The sequence below is a fragment of the Capsicum annuum genome, chromosome 1, assembly GCF_002878395.1.
Source record: "Capsicum annuum cultivar UCD-10X-F1 chromosome 1, UCD10Xv1.1, whole genome shotgun sequence".
Taxonomy (NCBI): domain Eukaryota; kingdom Viridiplantae; phylum Streptophyta; class Magnoliopsida; order Solanales; family Solanaceae; genus Capsicum; species Capsicum annuum.
The window spans coordinates 210,828,912-210,844,251 of NC_061111.1; the positions used below are offsets into that span (position 1 = coordinate 210,828,912).

The window sequence follows — 15,340 nt, forward strand, 5'->3', positions numbered from 1 at the left end:
CATAGTTAAACCTACCTAATACATTTCATTTCCCCAAATAATTTCATATTAAAGGTAGTACATTCAAAGTGGGAAGACCTTAAGGTGAAAGTTATATTACCAAATTTAAACTCCTTAGTTTAAATTTTTTTTTAAAAAGAAGAAGAAGAAGAAGAAGAAGAAGATAAACACTAAGGGACGGCCCTCAAACCTACAGTTTCATGCAAAGGATGCCTCGTTCAGCCAACTTTTACTTAGACAATGATACATGTATTCCTTTAAAAAGAACTGTTAATTAAAAAAGTTGAATTTATACCTGCATCTGATATTCTTATAATACAGGAGAACTTTAATACATAAATGTTTGGGATTAAAAAATCGCTGGTTCATTTGACCATAATGTGATTTAGTGGTCGTTGGCGGAATTTCGTCATTTGTGGTAATAAAATTCTTACTTATAATGTATGTCATCAAATCAAGGTGAGAAAGCATCCAATATTGACTTCTTAATATTTATAAATTCTTGAATCCAAATTTTATAAGTATATAAATCCGACTTATATCGTATGTGTTCTCTTTTCTTCTTCTATGTTTTTTTACCGATAAAGAATCGACATTGGCTGCTCGAAAGATAAGTGCATGATTGTCACAATTCAAGCTTGAAATAACGTTGTTGGTTGATGTGTTAAAAAAACTGCTCCAACGGTTATAATAAAACTCTCCTCAGTTAATCACCTCAGTCAAACTAAGACAAATGAAACGGAGAGAGTAGTAAATTTATGATTTCGATTTATAGTCAGTAGCAAATTCATTCATTACATTTGCTAACAAAATATATCCGTTGTTGACTATATTCATGATTTAATAATCATCTTTCAAGATAAAGCTTATGGGTGATAAAGCGTCTCAAAGTAGCTTGGTGTCTATAGCACCACTAAAATTAAGCAAAGCATCCACCATGTCCTGCACCTGCCCTCAAAACTTAAACACAAGTCTTTAACAACATTGCAGTGGACGAGACATTTATAACAAAATACAAGCAATAGTGAACTGAGAACATACAATGCTTGAGTTCTACTCAAATGTCCATGCCAGAAAGGAAAATATGAGGAGATGCTTACCTTGGCATCCACCACCCAGAACTGACTTCTTGCACTTTCAAAAGCAATTTCAGTATTCCCTAGCATTCTTGCCATTGTCTTCCTAGCGGCATTAAGAACCCCTATTCCTGCACTGCACTACCAAAAGATTTAAGATATAGAAACCTTAAAGATTTACCTAATGCAAAAAGGCTCCTATGCCTACTACCTGTAACTTGAATGCAAAAAGGCTCCTATGCTTGATGCTACACGTAGATTTTATTTTAGTGCAAAAACCCTCTCATGCAGATATCGCCAAATTTTAGATTTAAAAATAAGGAAAACAAGTCACTCAAGTCTCATATTGCAACTTCACTGTTCTCTCTGCATGATGAAAGTTATGTCCAAATCAAATGGTATTTCTTGCAGCGTACTACAAGGTAAAGTTTAAGGTGAGTATGATAAGGACATCTTCAAGAAAAATAAGTCATACAAAGATGACCAATAATAACTCCTGAACCTTCTCAGAGTTGTGCAAAGTCAGATCTAAACTATGAAATAATTTATTGAGGATGGTCCATTAATATCTGACAATTAATTACTTTTAGTTTTCAGTGCATCCAGTCAATCTACGCAAAGTGAATCTGTCCCTAAAGAACCCTTGAACGGCTGCTGTCCGAGTAACGGCCCTGGTTCAACTGTTAAGCTATTGTCTGCTTTGGGCCTAGCCCGCACAGATTTATCCTCTGGGTTTAAGTCCAAGAGACACTTCACCGGTGGAATTTGAACTCATTCTTATAAGATCCCTAGCTTTATTCTCCCATTCCAATGTGGGATTCACCTAAGGTGTAATGTGCACCTAAACTTCATAAGCTTGTCCTCCGTCATGGACAGTTTGCTTTGACTACAGAATCATGCATGTCTGTCAGTTTGAATTGGATGTTCAGGCCTACTACGCCAAGCTATTTTGCTCGAACTCTTCAAAAATTCGACATGTGTATGTCGGATCCTTCAAAAGTGGTGCATTTTTGAAGGATCTGACACAGGTCTAGCATCAAAAGTAAAGAGTCCGAGCAACAAAGAAACCAAGTTCTTTAAGTCATAGTATATACACTCTCAAAAGTTAATAACTTACTAACGTCAAATCAGTCATATTTCAGATTCATTAAATAAGAGCTAACATTAGGTCAGGATATAGTCCACAATGATATGTCAAAAAGGTTTGCAACAGTCTTTCTGTTCATTCATCAAGTAAAATGGATTCAAGTAAAAATGGAGGCAGTCCAAACCCATGTATGCTAGTACTTCAACGATTCTGACATCAAATAGCAGGATGATGTAGGTCTCAACCTAGATTTCCACCTACAGGGTCCATCTAGCAGTGATAAAATTTGGATAAACTTACAACCTCTTAGAAAAGGAAGAAAGGATAAGCTATTTCACATGTTCCAGCTAGTATTTTGGCTGCATAAATGAACTTCTCAATACAGATTTCCACCTGGAGAACAAGGCACCTTAAGAAGCTCTAAGAAAACAAAATGAGGAAAAGCTCAGTGCACCAATTGTCTCACATAGTATTCTACTCATATCCAGATTAATTGAATGGATGTGGTCTCTCCTTGTATGGTCATGGACAATCTTCATTTCATGAGCGATTTTTATTTTTATTTTTTTGGAAGGGGGGAGGGGGGGCAGGGGGCAAGACTCATCAATCTCTCCATCCCACATCCCCTTTCACGATGTATGTGTTAGGGTGTGTTCCCCGCCCTTCAAATAACTCATGTGAAATGGAAAGCGCAGCAGCAATAACTCAACTCAACATGAGACCTTATTCCTCTTACCCTGGACATCTTCTACCATGACTAACCATTCAACCAATAATGCAAAGACTGAATAACCAAATTCAATATACTTATCGAACATTATTTCTAGGTGTCAGGGTACTAAAAATATGAACAGGATAGGCTTGACTTGGAACATGGAAAGACTAGTACATTAATGCAATATAGAAGAAGAAGCATATGAACAACGAAGCAGTTCTTGATTAATGGCATGCCAATGACGCAAGTAAGAAATTACATCGGTGTAGTGAGAGGAAAAGAGCAGTTTACTAGCCTAACCTTCCAGCACCAGCCACCACAATCTTCATTTTTGGAAAATCAATCATTGGTCTTCCCTGTGCTCTTACTGCTCCTAGAAGACCAGCAATAGCAACTCCTGCAGTTCCCTGAGTCGAAAATAAAATTGTATCACACTTGTAACACGAAACTTGGTTAAACAATGAAGACCACAGCAAATTTAAGGAACTTCAGTAAGGAATTCTATCTGATCTGAAGAATAGAGCAGAAGTGTTCAAGAATAACGTATTAGGGCTCTAAATTTCAAGAGAAAATAAGAAAAATGACTTGAGAAAATCAGGATAATGGAAGCAAAATGCCTCATTGAGAGTAAGAAACACCCATCACAAACTCAAAAGGCTAAAAGATAGATAACATTTGATATCTCAAGTACTAGAATTCCACCGTATTCTGGGCGTCCAAGAACAAGCAAATGTTGTGGAAGTATATATCTCACTCAGGAAGAATTCCAGGTCCATGGAAGCAAATATGGAAGTGCAACATTCCAACCAAGGTGAAATGCTTCACTTGGATGGTTTCCAGAAGGGCATGTCTCACACAGGAAAAACCAAAGAAAAGAGGCTTCCATACTGTTTCCAGGTGTTTTTCTGTCATGAGGAGGAAACCAACAACCACCTTTTTTTCACTGCAGGATTACTGCTCAGGTGTGGTACATGGTTCTCAGCATTTCTCAGGAGCCTTGGGTGATGCCTGAACACACTGCTGATCTATTAAGCTGCTGGAGGAAGGGGAGGGGGGGGAGCAATACCCAATATGCGCAAATCAATATCCCTAATCCTAAGAATGTCAATCATTTAGGTCAATAACTTTTATTATTCACTCATTTACAATTGTAATCATATTTTTCCAAACACAAACATTTTGGCCATGATAAAGTTATTTACCTGGACATCATCATTAAACATTCTGTAGTTGTTTCTATAACGCTGCAACAGCTTAAAGGCCCACTTGCTTTGAAAATCTTCAAACTGTGAATTTAACGGCAATACAGACATAACATGATATTGGTTAGGAGAATGAAGAAAAGAGCTCAAATGAACCAAAGTACCTGAACAATCACATGGGGCCAACGAGTGAAAACAGCCTCCATAAATTCATCAATTACTTCAACATACTCCTCTCCGTCAAGCCGACGCTCTTGCAGTCCCAAATCTATGAGCATGAAAGAAATATCCTCAACTTCAGTAAGAACGAGAAAGAGATATCCTGAATCAATAGGCATTACTGGTAGCAAGCTAAGTATGACTGAGCAACAATAGATATAAAAAACCGATCCTAACACATTCGAAATGCCGAGAGGCAGTGGGCAATGATATCAACCATAAATATCAAGGATAACAATAGTTGAAATAAAAAAATTCAACTATCTACAGTATCCATAGAGATAAAAAGTGTTAAACAGGAAGTTTGAATAAGTACTAAATAACACATAAAAGCTTGGACTAAGGAGAATCTATCAGGAATAAGTACATCTATCAAACGATGACCATTATTTTCAGCTTGGGTAGATAAGATCAAATGCTAAGCATCTGCTGGGCAAAGTTCATGCACTTGTAGTTTTGCAAGTTCTTTTATCATATATGGATTACTGTAACTCCAAATGCCAGGTATACACAACATAAAATCCCATTTAACCACGCACTTCAATAAGTAGTATGATCATGCCTTCAATTAATATATTAAAAACAACTGGCTGTCGTAACATATACGTATTCATTAAGGTAAACAGAAGACGCTTTTTTAACCTCTCCCTACGAGCTCCCACCCTTTTTTGCTCCCTTGGTGACTCGAACTCACAAGCTCAGGGTTGGAGCAGGGACATTTTCCAGAAACTAAAGAAAACATAATGTAGTAGTTGGTTTCTATTGATTTGTTCATAGGAGAACGATGCCATGAATTAACATCAACCGTGATGAAGAATAAGTACTCACATAAAGGGTCTTTCAAGAGATTCTCATTGTCAGTTCCAACATCAATCATTACAGGCAATACCTATTGGAAACAGAAAATTGAATTAGTACATTTAAAAAGAATGCTAAAGACAAGATTTTAGTACAAAAACAAGTACATACGAGAAACTAAAGATGGCAAGAGAAACTATATCATAAGGAATTACAGACATCTGATGCCTTACATCAGCAATGTCAGAAGATATGTTGATCCGTTAAAAAGTAGCTTCTACAATAAAAAAAACCCCATAAAAGACTACAACTATTCACTAGATATGACAGAATACCTTAATTTAAAAGAATAAAAGAACCATAATCGAAAAATATAAAGCATTTCACTTGGTATCTGTTTGTATCCGTTCATTTCCTAAAGCAACCACGGATAGAAATGCTTCAAGAATTACTGACGATTGCATCAAGCCTTTTTAACTAATCAAATTTCTCAATAAAAAGAAAGAAATCTCTTAACATACGAATACTTTATCCATTTCCTTTTATCATCTCTTCCTATTGAGTTTTTTTTTTTTCCTTTTGCCCGTCATTTACTTGTTTTAGTACTACATGAAAGAAACTTTATTCATCAAGCAATATGAAATGGCAACATGGAACAAGATTATACTCTTTGAGGGTTGATCCCAGCAGCAGCCACATACAGATCCAGCTTCCCAATTGCAATACCAATACCCTGAACTCCAAGATCTCCAAGACCCAATATTCTACTTCCATCAGTTACAACAATCATGTCAACCTACATTGCAACTCCAGCTATGAAATGCACTTTCATTGTTGAGCGTTGATATATAAAATAACAGAAGAAAAAAAAATTAGAAGCAATGAAGCATTAACATAATGGAGAATCAGTAGAATCATTGATGCTAACGAACAAGATAAAAGTCAAAAGAAAGAGTTTGCTATCTCACAAGACCAATAACAACTCCAGTGAATATAACTCTCATTTTTTTCTTTTTTGCCATTTTGAGAGGTTGGTGGGACTGTAAAGGATAAGTCAATTGATAGTATTGCAGTGGAACTGTATATATGTTCACGTTTCATGATAGGTGCCACAAGATCTTCATTTTTCTCCATTTGTGTTGGCTGTAGGCTGTTTCGATGAAAAACTTCTATTTGACATATATGTCTACCTGATATTATGTAAAAGAAAATTAATGTGCTGCATAGCTTTATGATCTAATCAATTTGACATGTTCTTTTTTATTTTTTTAATTCGTCACCTATTTGACATGTTCTGTCTATAATCGAGTGTACTGCTGACTAATTGCAGAACACAAGCCCAATTTTACAGTTTTCTATTCAGCTCTTTTGCAAGCAAAAGAGCAAAACAATATGCATCTGTAAGTATCGAGGGAAGATATTGAAGTACAAATGATCTGTACAAGGTAACAGTGAGCAGTTCACATCAATATAGTAGGAAAAACTAAAATATTCAAATGTCTTCCCAGAGTAACAAGGAAAGCTTGACATATAGATTGTCGGAGTTCACATATACACAAACCTGATCAGCCGGCCAATTGTAAACCATTGACATCATTTCCCCACGATCTGCAGCACTGAAGTACATGCCCCTCGGACGTCTGAACAATCCACTGTACTTCTGGCATACAAGACCAACCGTAGGAGTGTACACTATAGGTGCATATTCCTCAATATTTTCCATTAGAACCTGCCACAGTCAGGTAAAATTCTCATCCATAATTCCTCATAAGCAACTTTTGAAGCAAACCAATATAAATTAACTAAATATTGTTGTTCTTTAGAGTCGAACTCAAGAACTTCCCCGTACAAATAGGAACATAGTTGTGCTGTACTTTGCTTAGCTTTGTACCGCATTGATTATTTGTTTTGGTCGAACTCAAGAACTTCCCCGTACAAATAGGAACATAGTTGTGCTGTACTTTGCTTAGCATTGTACCGCATTGATTATTTGTTTTGATTGTGCTTCGTATTTACTTATCAGACGATGATCAGCTGTTTTACACCCATTTCTCTGAATGTTGTGCTGTTATGTTGACTTAGTGAGTTCATTTCATACTTTTTTACATATAGCTGTCAAAATCTTGTTTGGTCGGCTTAAGATGCCTACAGAGCACACGTGTTGTCGCACTCATACTACACTTGTTGCATCTTCTGACACAGATCCTAGCATTAGAAACCCCAATTGATTATATTATCTGAGGCATCGTTATGTGGAAGCTTTGGTGAGCTATTTGGCGTTCAAAGTGATGCCTGACTTCCTCTATCTTTATATATTTGTCTTTTACTATCTCAGACAATTTTGTAAATCATTGTCAAACGCTCCCATCTGCAAGAAGCAAATGTTTAGCCCTTATCTTCTCATTGAGTGAGTTTAGATTTGCTCCAATATTGAATTTACTGAACATGTCTCAATCAATTGAGCAAGTAGCAGGTCCCTTCGGGGACATCGATAAAAAAAAATTGAGAAGTAGCAGTTGACTTCAAGATTATGTTTTAAAATGAATACATGCTACGATTTAAAATTAATTATTTTCCATTATTTTCAATTCCTAAGAGATTCATTTCCCAATCGAAAGCAAACTCATTTACCCATCATCATTTCTTCCCCCGTCCTATAATTTTCTCAACTTTTTTCTCCACAGATACAATACAACTTCAATTTATTGTAAAATAAATTTCATTTCTTTTCATGATTAGCAGAATGCTTTGAAATGTTCTATGTATCTGTTGCTTTTATTTTCTATGAGCTCTAATATGAGCATAGAGAAAAACTTGAAATCCAAATACCAGAGTTCACCGAACTTTGGAGTAGCCGTGCAACTCACAAAGGAACGAGGAAAAGTAGGAAGGGGCGAAATAAGGAGGTGTGTTCGGTTTTACTTTTTCCAATGAAAAGACAGAAAAGTCCCATTTTAAATGAGATATTGAGGGTATTTTAGGTAAATGAAAAATGGCGACATAGCTAACCTACTACCTTCAAATAGTAGGTTAGCTTATGTAAAGAAAGAGAGAGAAGAAGGGCTTCTCTGCAGAAGAGACAGACATATACTACATAACCCCATTAGAGGCCATATCTGAACAAAACCAAAGATCTTTGATGACTTATATCATGGGAAATGACCCTGCTCGGTATCAGACGCTTAGGGATCTTAAAGCATCAGGGTAAACAGTTCTTAAAAAGGGTACATGGGAGCTGCAACACAAGAAATTCCTAAGAGCAAACATTTTGTATTTCTTCAGCAACAGCCAATTCCAGGCAAGGGCAAGAATGCCACAAATAGCTTGTAGCGTGTTTTTTCTTTTTTCTTCAAGAGGCGAGGTTTGCTATGCACTGCAATGGTAGTTACTGAAAAGAAGGTGGAAATTGTCAGAGTGCATGAGACATGCCCGGCTGAAATTTGCAAACTGAAGCACTTTTTGGTTCATTAAATTCACATACTAGATATGTGGGCATTATGTAGGGAGTGTTTATGCAGGAAATACTAATGAAGGAATTACTATAAGGAATAATAATACAAAGGTTGTTAAGCGATGAAAAAAATTACATGAACTGGCCCAAACACCATGGTTATCAAAAAAAAGTACATGAACTGTTGTATATGGATTACTTACTTTAAGGGAACTTTTGTCTTTAAATACTTTTATCTCTGTATTGCTAATACATCTACTCTTATTTCATATTCTATCGCACATAAGATAATACATAGATTCCCCCATAACTTAATGTGTTCATCATGTAATACCGCCAATCAAGTGACGCATTAGTAAAGAGGGAATTATTTTTTCTTCTATGACCAACCAAAGACTGCATTAACTATATCTGGCTTACTTTCCAAATTCCTCCAACAAACATCGTAATTATGCAGAATTTTATATTGGGATTATTTTTCCTAAACCTTCCACAACAAAAGACAATGAAGTGTTGTTAAAAGACAAGTTCAATTACTCACCTTGTAGTACAAAGTCTCATTTCTATCGTGCAAGCGATTAAGTATGCGCCACTTGGCCAAAACATATGGGTCAGATGGACCATCTCTAGCTTGTACTTCAAGCCTCTTCAAGTCAGCCACTGTTACATGCAGAAAAAGGTTAAAAGTTGGCAAGGTAAGTAATTGAACTCAAAAAAGAACACCAACTCACTTCTTGGGGGAAATGCCTACATAATTAAAATTCTGAATATGTTGCTTTAAGGATTGGTGAGCTTTAACAATTCAAATTTGACAAGATTCTTTAAATAGATCCATTACCTGGAATTGAGAAGGGGAGAAAGTACATGCCACTATTAAAAGTGAGAAACTATCAAGGCATATTTAAAAAAAAAAAAAGATGGAAATATACAGTGTTAAAATCCACATGATCCGGAAAATATCCAGCTGGTGAAGAGTACTACAAATTTCTTCTCACACTCAAAAAAGATGAACTACTAAGGGGTTGCTGGGAAGTTTCTACTCATTACAACACAGATGCTTAAGTGTCATAGATTTTGACTTTGAAGATAGCCCAAATTTGATTGCAATAAAATTGGTGGATAGAGACTTACTGAACCGTGCAATTTGTTGTTCAAAAGACATCACATTTGGAGGTAGTAGGCCACGGATGTGGAGACGATCACGTTCTGTAAATGAGAATGCTGTTCCCTAAAGTCATAATTTTTATGAATCTTGACTTCAGTCTTTTCCAGTGTCCATATGAAGTTCACAATATGAAATAGTTCAATGCAAGAATATGCTTATCAAACGAGGGATCAAGATAGGCTGCATTATCCACATTTATATACACAATTTTGCCAGTAAATACTCCAATTGAAGCACTTGAGAAACAGAAGATGAATGGTTTAAAATAAAAGAAACTGACCTAAAGCTGTCCCCTTGCCAAATACCATCCATTAGAAAGAAAAGGTGATTTAAGCTTTTCTTCAGAGATATACTTTTACTAGATAACTGGGTCAAGTTAAACAGTGATATCTTTTCTCTCTTCTTTCTTTTTTTCCCCTCTCGACGGTAATACAATAAGATTAGCAAAAACAATGTTGTCACTACTTTATAAATTACAAGAGGATAGCAAAAAACTGCACACTCTGTTCAATGGTAAGTCGGGAAAAGATCAGACAAAATCAAAACTGGCTTTCTAGGTAACTCCAGTGTATCTATTTGTCCATATTAAATTCCCTCATGTTCTTAATATTGACTATAAGCCCGTTTTATATCTATATGTATGAGCTGCTATAGCACGGGGAGATGATCAAGACAGGCTATGCAGACCATGTTGAATGTTATACCCATACAACACGTAATAATTATTCCCGAACCTCCAAATCACATGCCTAGATAATTAATTAATTAGAGTTTATAATTTTCCTAGGAATCTGCACAAAGCACCAAGTACGGATTATTATAGGTTTCTTTAAGATGTGCTAATCTACTGTCCAAGGGGATCTGATGGGTGCTTTAAACCACTTAGAGAGTGCTGAATTTTTTAGAGGAGCCGCTAATCTTCTTATATTGCTCTTATTCCAGAGAAGAATGGTGCTAAAGTACTAAGGGGTCGTTTGGTGTGAGGTATAAGTAATCCAAGGGATAAGTTATCCCGGGATAAAACAAAAGATCACTTAAGTCCCTTGTTTGGTTGGAGGGATTAATCCATAGTGGGATAACTTATCCCACCATTTTTCCCATAGTGATGGGATAACTTATCCCATACATGGTGGGATAAGTTATCCCGGGTAATTCCAGGATAACAATTTCCCAACCAAACGGCCCCTTAAGGAATAGACCCATTAACTTGATTGTTGTTTCTATAAGATTTTTCAAAAGCACTTGCAGAAAGGTTCATATAGTAATCTCTTATTTAGTCAATAATTCGCGAATGGCTTTTATTAGTGATAGGACGATCACGGATGCTGCTTTGACCGCAAATAAATGCATGGACTCAAGAATGAAAACAGCCAACAGGAAAGCCCAATGTTTGCAAATCAGATATCGAGAAAGCTTTTCACCATGTAAACGGGAACTTCAAGTGGAATCTGTGAGAAATATTAGAGAAGAATATTATTAAATTGTTGTATCTACATTATTACATTGAGACCCTAATAGAGACTGCACTCCAATCCTTTTCCAAGTAGGAAAATACATTACAATCCTTTTCCACCTAGGATTCTATATACTATTCCTATTCGTACTCCAATTCTAAATTGGGATGGTTTCTGTCTCAAATGGATCAATTGGATTAGATTCTTCATTTCATCAGTCAGGTTCTCTCTTCTTAATTATGGTACATCTCACAATTTCGTCCCGTCATAAATAGAGAGAACTAAGACAAGGAGACTCTCTCTCACCTTCTTAGTTTATATTGGTTATTGGAGGATTTAGCAAGATGCTTCACAAGTCTCGTCAAGCAAATGCAAGATGCTTCGTAAGCCCGTTCAAGCAAATTAGATCTCTAGCTTTCTGGCTGATTCTCCGGGCTTTCTAAGGTTGAGTATCCCACATATTCTGTAAGCAACCAATCCTCGATCATTTGCAATGTGAGGAACATCCGTCTTCGAAGCCATCTCTTGACTACACATCAATTTTTTCAGAGATTTTTGTTCCAAATATTCATCACCTTGCTAGCACCTTAAAATGCAACATTGGTTCTCCTCCTACGAACTATTTGGGAGAATCACTAGGAGAAAAGATTAATACATCACTATTCTGAATGAGGTTCAAGATAATATAAAAAAGGGCATCCCGATGCACTAAAGTTCCCGCTATGCACAGCGGTCGGAGGGTTTATTGTATGCAGCCTTACCTTACATTTCTGCAAGAGGTTGTTTCCACGGCTTGAACAATATTTATCTTGGGGGTACACTCACCGTTGTAAATCGTGTTCTTGATGCAATAGTGCAGAATTTTTGTATAGCTCGATAGGTCCTAGAGTTAGGGCCCGTTTGGACAAACTATCTGAAGTACATACCCATTTTTGTGTTGTGTTGAAGTTAGATCCAATTTAATACTATTGTGCGCATAATAACCAGTGAGAGCATATGTATCATTTAAGACTGACATGAGACAACACATGATTCTCCACCAATCATCTTGGGCTGACACACCCTCTCACAACGGAATTGTTGAGCCTAAATATATCCATTACTTGAGACAATACCACCACTTCCTATACAAACAAAGGTTCTAAATATTTTTGGGTTGATGCAGTATCTATGGCTTGTTTTCTCATTAATCCCATGTCATCTACCATGCTTACTTATGCTGTCCCTTATGGTGAGGAGCATTACGTGACCGTCCAAGGAGTTAAGCACACTTTACAACGTTACAAAGAACTTCGGAACATTATGGCTATTCAAACAATTCAAATGATATAAGAGCCAAATCAAACAATTCAAATGATATAAGAGCCAAACTCATTGATTTATATTATTGCGTAATTTAATATATGATCCCCGTGTTATGTCATCCATGCTTCAGTTGTCCAGCCCTTGGCATGCAACGGAAGGGGGAGGATGGGGTTAAGTCTCACATTGGTTAGGGGATAATGTTGCGGTCTCCTTATATCGTCAGGTCAAATCAATACGTTCAAAGAAGAAAGTTTGACAATCCACCCCTTAAAAGCTAGCTTTAAGGAATAGTTAGGCACAAGGTCTATTTCTTCACATACTTCAATCAAAAACACAAAACGAGGAATGCATATTGGTGGTACATGAGACAAATACAGATGTTTTCACAATATGGACTATTACTTGAGGATTGGATATCACTCTCGTCAAATACAAAATTGGGGACAAAAACACGGAGGTTTTCACAATATGGACCACTATTTGAGGATTGGATATAACTCTCAACAAATACAGATAGCTAAATTTTATACCTTGTTGAAATAGTGTGCTTTCAGTTCAATAGTCGAAAGCCAGTAAGCTACTACCACTGCCCCCTGCCCTGACGTGAATTCATTGCCCGCCTTTAATCTATTATTTATTTGTCGAGGGTTCACATAGATTGCAAAAATCAAACACCGGTTGAAAGGGACAGCAGGAATCATCTAACTATGGGTTATTGCTTCATCATTCTCATACTGATTTCAGGATTTAATTTGCTTATAATTAACCCAAAGTGGACCTCACATTCCTAAATTTCCATTCACTGGGAACTTAGTGCATGGGATGAATTCCACTCTGAAGTGCACAACTATAATTAACAATCGCAGGTGTTCAAGGGGATAACTGAGTAGTTAAGGCATAGGAGTAACAACCAGGAAGTCCGAATATGAGTCCCAAAAAGACACTCAGCATGTGCTCATCTAGTCCAACCTAGGTGGGCAAAATTGCTCGGTGCATGTGCTTCTATGGTATAGCAAGTTGCTCGATAGATTCGTTTAGGCGCACACAAACTTCCCCATCATAAAATGAAGGCATTATTATGCCTTGAGTTGCCCTCAGATGGCAAGTAAGCAGTCCCACTTTGAGAGTACACATCTAGATGCCTTAACTTAGACTCAACTGGAAACAAAACACTTCAACTCATTCCCACTGGATACCCGAACTCTGACGTGGCACATAAAATTTTAGAGGTGTCTAGATGATCATACTGTAAGTTGGAGTGCTTGCACCCAAGGGTGTGGACCAAAGGTCAATGAATTGGGTTAAGAACCATGAGGTCTCAAGTTAACAGAGACTAAAAAAACACTAGCTGATTCTTTCCATGTGTTGATGGGAGTAGACGTGTATCCTTTTGAGGTGCGTGAAACCTAGCCCGGACACCACAGGCATCAAAATGAAAAGTTGGAGTGCTCAACTGACACACAGAGAACAGAGGTGAATTGAGGAGATGTGCATACTCAAAGTTAGATTAGTTACTCAGCAATTAAGGCCAAATTTGAGTGTTTGTTTATGTATTATGACTAAAATGAATAATAACAATCAACAGATCATAAGACTTCAATAACAAAAAAATTCAAACAATTCATTTTACAAACCAAATATAAATGCAAGTTGTAGAGCCATTGATTTTTAAATAAAAATCATGAAACAGAAAGAAAGAAAATAAAAAAGCATTTTTTATTATTATTACCTTGTTAAACCATGGATCGTGAAGAATATCGAGACTACGTTTATGAACCATGGTAGGACGATGACCTTCCGTTGTCGTAAAATTTCTTGAAGAATTCACTGCAGCAGCACCAACTCTTTGCTGTAAACGCCTTAGAAGAGTAGAGGAAAGTCGCATTTGAGTGGGAAAAATCGCCATAATTTTTTTTTTGGATCGAAGAGAGAAAGGGAAAGTGAACTAGTGTTAATTATAAACCCTTATATATGTAATAATTAATCATATGATATTCGATGTAGTTTTCATAGTGAAAAATAAAGTGAAAGTGTAGTTGGATTAACGGTAATTGATTAAATAAAGATTGTTCTTTCTGTTTTTTTTTTTTTCCGTGGCTCTAATTTTGTCGGCTGAAATTCATTAACCGAGTGGGAAAAGTTTGGCTGGTAAGCTTTGCTCGAACCAGCTAATTTCTACTTACAAAAATCTCTCATTAAAGGAGTTAATTCTTTATAGTATCATTGAACTATTAATAATTAATATATCATAAAAGTTGGTTTTATGTTTTTATAACAAACGTATTACTTTCTCCGTCTCAAATTATCTGTCTCAAATTGAGATGGCATATTAATTAAGAAAAATAATTAGTAACATGGCTAGTTTATCATATTATCCTCATTAAATGATGTCTACATTTTAATTTGAATAAAAAATAATTAATACAAAGAGTAAAATATGAAGAAAAAAAATTATCTCTACTTGATTAATGAAAAAAGACAAGTAAAATAGGAAATCAAATTAAAAAATTTAAATGGGTAATTTGGGACGAAGGGAGTATTAAATTATTGATTTATTTCTTGTATTGTCACCATAACATTTTAAGCTACTAAACTTGTTTAATTAAGTTTAAATTTAATGACAAATTCATTAAACTATACCATCCAATATATATTTAAAAATGGGTCTAATATAAAAGCAATGAAATCCACCAAAATGAAATATATATTTTAACTAGAGCGGTTAATATGGATCAAACCCGTTGGGCTGGCTCGCCCAGCCAGTAATTTGATAGGGTTGGGCTCCAATTTTTACAAGTAAAAATAACATAAATCTCAATCTTATTAGAATTATTTACACTCTCTCTCACTTCCTTAACTACTTTACTC

The 15,340-nt window shown here is 36.0% G+C and overlaps 1 protein-coding gene across 1 annotated transcript in view; it reads right to left on the bottom strand.

Moving 5' to 3' along the window:
- The window catches only part of LOC107848011 (NAD-dependent malic enzyme 62 kDa isoform, mitochondrial), a gene marked incomplete at its 5' end in the record, with an annotated part of 24,719 nt that extends 10,172 nt beyond the window's left edge, over positions 1-14,547 (bottom strand). The window contains 10 exon segments of the mRNA XM_047408731.1: positions 1,101-1,212; positions 3,179-3,285; positions 4,081-4,164; positions 4,245-4,348; positions 5,128-5,188; positions 5,765-5,893; positions 6,659-6,826; positions 9,090-9,208; positions 9,680-9,776; positions 14,202-14,547. Of these exon segments, the coding sequence (XP_047264687.1) occupies positions 1,101-1,212; positions 3,179-3,285; positions 4,081-4,164; positions 4,245-4,348; positions 5,128-5,188; positions 5,765-5,893; positions 6,659-6,826; positions 9,090-9,208; positions 9,680-9,776; positions 14,202-14,378 (1,158 nt within the window).
- Positions 14,548-15,340: the final 793 nt, after the last annotated feature.